This window comes from Coturnix japonica, unplaced genomic scaffold, assembly GCF_001577835.2.
Source record: "Coturnix japonica isolate 7356 unplaced genomic scaffold, Coturnix japonica 2.1 chrUnrandom339, whole genome shotgun sequence".
NCBI classification, from domain to species: domain Eukaryota; kingdom Metazoa; phylum Chordata; class Aves; order Galliformes; family Phasianidae; genus Coturnix; species Coturnix japonica.
The window spans coordinates 104,741-110,310 of NW_015439867.1; the positions used below are offsets into that span (position 1 = coordinate 104,741).

The 5,570-nt window shown below is 49.7% G+C and overlaps 1 protein-coding gene across 1 annotated transcript; it reads right to left on the reverse strand.

Moving 5' to 3' along the window:
• Positions 1-3,039: 3,039 nt before the first annotated feature.
• On the reverse strand, positions 3,040-5,036 carry HOXC6 (homeobox C6). Its single transcript, XM_015850337.1, has 2 exons — positions 4,637-5,036; positions 3,040-3,389 (listed from the first exon to the last, which is right to left on the reverse strand). Exons 1-2 carry the CDS (start codon positions 5,034-5,036, stop codon positions 3,076-3,078), a joined length of 714 nt encoding a protein of 237 aa, XP_015705823.1. The 3' UTR covers positions 3,040-3,075.
• Between the last annotated feature and the right edge of the window lie 534 nt (positions 5,037-5,570).

Below are 5,570 nucleotides of genomic sequence, written 5' to 3' on the forward strand. Positions count from 1 at the left end.
CACCCCCCCTTCCCTTTCTATATATACATCCAGCCCCATGTCTGCATACAGATGCAGTTCAAGGGGTCTCTTAGTGGATGGATATATTTCTCTCCCTGTTTTCTCCCTCATAATCAAATCTATCTCCCCCAAAGCACCTCTTTCACCTCCCCTTCCCCCCCCCCAGTGACCACCTCCACCTATTACCGGCTGTATCTACATTACTGGGGAAGGGGGGGGGGTTATAAACTGGGTTACAAGCAAGAAAGCGACCTCGCAGCTCCGCATTCCCTCCGCATCTTTCCTTTAATTATTGCTCTCTGTTTTATTTTATTTATTTATTTCTTTTCCCCTTTTTTAATTGCCGTTTATTTATCGATCTCCTCGCTGGAAGGAAGCACTTTCCTCGCGTTGTTTGCAGAGGGATTTTAGGTCGAGGTTGTTGGGGGGGGGGGGGGGGGGGGTGTTATGGGGAGGGGGGGGGTTGGGGAGCTCCAATGCGCCAAAGTTTACATTCCTGTTACCTTTCCCTCTGCAATTTATGGCTGGCAGGAGCCTGGCTGCTCGCTCAGCCCTCTCTTCAAAGGGTGAGGGAAATAAATGCCTTCCAATCTCCGTTTCCAGCCCTCCCTCCTGCGCTCCTGCTCCGAGAGGGGCTGTGTGGGTGTATGTGCTTAAAGAGGGGGGGGGTTAAGAAGCGAGGGGGGGGGGGCTCAATTGCGAACCCCCACCCCGCCGAGCTGTGGGGTTGCACGTTCCATATCCGAGCACGTTGCTCTGTGTTCCGTATCCATCCAATGCCTTAAGAATGCCTGCAGAATGAGCCGGGTGCGTTCCTTCCCTCCGCAGACGCTGAGTTAGAGATGTGCGCTATGGAGAGGTGTCTGTTTTGGCCTCTTCTTTTTTTTACCTCCTTTTTATTTTCGAAGGGGGAGGTGGGTGGAAATTCCGATTGCTTTACACCCAAAACACCCCCCCCGCTCCATTCTCACGTCTCTCCCTTCGCCTTCTGCTCTTCGTTTCTTCTCTTTTCGTTCTAAAGGGAGGTTTTTTTTCCTGCTGTTGTTTTCCTCTTTCAAACACCGCCTGCACATTCCAGCTTGGAGACGAGCAAAAGATGGGCTGCAATAAAGAAAACCCCAAATCCTCCGGGGGGGGTTTTATTTGATATTATTTCTTCTTTTTTTTTCCTTTCTTCCCTTTATTTTTGTGATTATTTCCTTGCTTGCCAGTGGTCGCTGCGCACCGAATCCTGAGCGTTTCATACAATAAAACACACGATCATAATAAAAGAGAGACAACAAGCGAATACTTGAAGGGGACTGAACGGCTCCGGGGCAGTGTTACCATGGTTGGGTGCGAATTGCCGAGTAAATAAGGAGAGAGCTGACAAAAGAAGGGAGAAAAAAAGGAAAAGCGGGGTTGTTTTTATTCTCTCTTTTAAGGTTTCTCATTGCGTTGTCCGCGTCCCATCCGCTGCCGTTCGTCTCGTTGCGTTTCCGCTTCTCCTAAGGATGAGTTGGAGGAGAAAAGTGGCCGTGTGTGTGTGTCCCCCCCCTCCCCACCTCCCTGGGAAAGGTTGATGGGGTCGAGATGGGGGTTTAAATGGGGGGGGGGGGAGGGGGGGGGGGGGGGGGGGGGGAGCTGAGAGGAACGATCGGAACGAGAGGAGGCAAAAAAAAAGGGATCCGCAAACCTTTGACCCGGCATCGGGCCGAGGAGGTTGCAATAAGAAATATATACTGTTTTGAACTTTGGAAATCCATTTTAATCACGAAGCGAGAGGTGAGGCATGGATTCCCGATGCCACCGAACAATACAGTAACAAGACGAAGTCAAGGAGACAAAGCAAAATGTATTTCCAACCTCTCCCCCCCCTCCCCATCCTCAAATCACCACCGCTCCTCTCCTATGGGGTTTGGGGGTTTTTTTATCCCCCCCTTTTCTTTATCTTTCCGGCTGATTTCGGAACGGGAGAGGTGAGGAGGGAGGGAAGAAGAGGGGCTGAATATTAGGGACAACACACAGGAGGAGATCAGTGAACTTTCTCGCAGGCTGTTAACCGACAGGAAAGGTTCCAACTGACGCTCAGAGGCCATTCTATAAACTTGAAAAATAAGATTCGGTTTTTATTAAATACTCAGCATAGTCCTCTGGACATGACCTTTATACATGAGGGTGTAACAACGAGATTCCCCTTTTTCTTTCTTTTTTTTTCTTTTTTTAATTATTTTTTCCCCTCTTTTTCTCCCTTTTCTACCGCTATAGAACTCCATTCACTTTTATACCGTGGAACATTACAGTGCTAAACATAAATATAAATACAGGAACCACGAACACAGTTAAAAATATTCACACAGAAACTGTCACAGTTTGTAGTATGCAGTGATGAGCCCAGGTAGCTGCTTAAATACAAGGAGGGGTCTTGGGGTTTTATGGGGGGGATAAGGAAGGGGGGTGGGTGAGATTTCTCACCAAGGCGAGAAAATGGGTGTTAATGGGGGGTTGGGGGGGACTGAGTGGCTGGCCCATCTCCCAGCGCAGCGCCTGGGGCGAGCCTCTGCGACCCAATTTTGTGGAGGGGGGTGTGTGTTGTGTGTGGAAGTGTGGGGGGGGGCGTTTCAGGTGTGTCGTGTTTTTAGGTGTGGTGGGGGGAGAAAGTGTGCGGCTTCAACAGTCTTCATCTCGGTGGATTAAATAGGCGTGTTGTGTGCAGGGGAGGGGGGGATAGGCAGTTTGGGAGGCGGGAGAGTAGAAGCTGTGTGTTAATGGGGGGGGGAGAGGGGGCGAAGTGTGGCAGCAGCGCGGAGAGAGGGGGTTGTCCCACATTCTCCACGTTTGGGGTGTCCACATCTCCACGTTTCACAGGGGTAATTTTTTTAACGCCTATCCTCCAATCCCCCCCCACCGCCCGCCCGAACCCTCACCCCCTTTTCTTCTTTATAGAATATAATATAAATTGTGCAGCGCATAATACGGGGGTGTGCGGGCTGGGAAGTGGGGGGGGGGGGAGGGAAGGCCGGGTTGTTTTTACTCTTAAGGGAGGCGAAAGGGGTCGGAATGGGGGGTGGGTTGGGGGGGAGCGCTGCCACCTTTTCACTCTTCTTGTTTCTCCTCTGTCTTCTCTTCTCGCTTCTCTTCCTTGGCCAAACTATCGGCGGCTGCGGCCGCGGTTCCACCAGCGGCCCCGGAGAGGGTAGAGCTTAAGTTGCTTTCTTTTTTCCACTTCATTCTTCTGTTCTGAAACCAGATCTTGATCTGGCGCTCCGTGAGACACAGAGCGTGGGCGATCTCGATCCGCCGCCGCCGGGTCAGGTAGCGATTGAAGTGAAATTCCTTCTCCAGCTCCAAGGTCTGGTAGCGGGAATAAATCTGACGGCCCCGTCGGCGGTCGGCCCCGTAACCCACGCCTGGGGGAACCGAGACAAAACACACTAAAAATCGTGAGCTCGGGGGGCAGCGCCCGACCCCCCCCCTCCCCCCGCACCCCCGTGGACGGATCCCCCCTCACCCACCCTCCCCCCGCATGCTCGATTTTAGCCCAGATCTTTATTTATTTCTCCTATTATTTTGCCATCTTGCCCCTCTGTTTCTCCCTCTTTATTTTCTCTATTTTTCCTTCTTTATTTTCTCTATTTTCCCTTCTTTATTTTCTCTATTTTCCCTCTTTAATTCCTCTATTTTCCCCCTTGAATTCTTCTATTTTTCCCCTTCAATTCCTTTATTTTTCCCCTTTAATTTCTCAATTTCCCCCTTAATTTTCCCCATTTCCCCTTAATTTTCCCCATTTCCCCTTAATTTTCCCCATTTCCCCTTAATTTCCCCCATTTCCCCTTAATTTTCCCTCTTTTTCCTCCTCATTTTCTCCTTTACATCCCATTTTTCCCTTCTATTCCTCTCTTTCTCTCCCTCCCTCCTTCCTTCCCTCCTTCTATTCCCTATTTTCTCTTTATTTTTCCCTTCTATCTCTTCATTTTTCTGCTCACTCCTTATTTTCCTCTATCCTCCCCTCTATTTCCTCTCCCTTTCTATTTTCCTTCCTCCCCTCCATTTTTCTCTATTTTCCCTCGTGTCTATTTTTTCCATCTCCCCTCTCTTCCTCCTCTTCCTTCCCCCTTTTTCCATCCCCTCTTTCATCTCTTTCTCCTTCACCTCCTTCTTTCTCCATCTCCCCCCTCTCCCCTCTCCTCCCCCTCTCCCTTTTCCCTCTCATCCCCCCTTTCTCCCCTCTTTTTCTCTCCCTGTCCCTCTCTTCTCCCCCACCCCCCAACCATTTTCCTCCCTTTCCCACCCAATTTGAGGGGAGAGGGGAGGGCGTTGAGCCCCTCGTCCTGCTTGCAGCACAGCCACACTTCCAGCCCCCGTCATTAAAACTTATTTCCCCCCAGTAATATTTTGTGCTTAACTCCCGAGCAGAGCTCGCTGCACTTTATTATAGATATTTTACACTCTCGAAGTCTTTTAATTAGAAAGAGCATAACAAGCCATATTTGCTTGCAACAACTTAACAAATAAAAGGCCTGTAGCTGCAACTGTGAAGGAGCTATATTATTGTTTTTATGGGGCCATAAAAAGTCGCTCAGCCTGTTCTGCTAGGGAGAAGGTCGTAAAGATGGTTCAGTTTATTTAATTTATATCTCCGAGCTGTAAAACTTACCACTGTGGGAGTTCATACGCTGCATCCATGGGTATATTTGAATGCTAGTTTTTTGTTCTTGCGAAGTGTTCCTGTTTTGGTCACTGGTAAAATCCTGTGCGATTGATGTCTGTGTATTATGTCCCATAGAATTTTGCCTGCAGCTAGAAAGCATGTCTTTTTCTTGGTAAAAAGCATTAGATCCATAGTCATAAGGTCCTCGGCTGGAGCTAAACACAACATTATCTTGCGGTGAATAAAAAGGAGAAGAATAAATCCGGTTTTGAGCAACGGCTGCTCCATAAGTAGAAAAATGCCTGACAGGGTCATAGGCAGTTGAATTGAGGGCTACGTTGGGAAGCACCTCTTGGCCACTGGTTAGATGGCAGGATAAAGATGGGTTTGTGAAATAGGAATTCATATCGTCCTCTATACCTGGCTGTGTGATTTCTTTAATATTTATTTCTGTCTCCAGTTTGTAGTCTGAACTAGATTGTTATAGGGAAGGCTCTGCTCCAGGACAGACAAAATGACAAAGTCAGCTGACCCGGGGGGAGCCAATGGGGAGGCGGGTGTCAAAAAGGGAAAAATTGCTTTTGCTTCTGTTGATTCCCTAGTTGAAACTAAGTGTGCATTGAAAGTAAGTCCTGCACCCCCAAAATGACCCCCCCCTTCGGCTCCGGTGGTTTATTTTGTTGGGGGGGGGGTGTGAAGAGGGGGGAGGGGGGTGTGGAGAAGGAACGGAGCCCCCCAAGCGGCGCAGTGTTCAATGCTGGATGCGAAGGGGGGGGGAGGATGGGGAGGGGGGGGGGCACTGCAGCCCAGTGGGGGGTTGGCACGGATTTCCCAACCCAACTTTTCTCCCTCCTCCCCCCCCCCCCTTTTCCCATTTTCCCGTTGGAGGACGCTGAGGTTTAGACGCACTGTGTGGTTTTTCGCCTTTATTTCCCCCCCC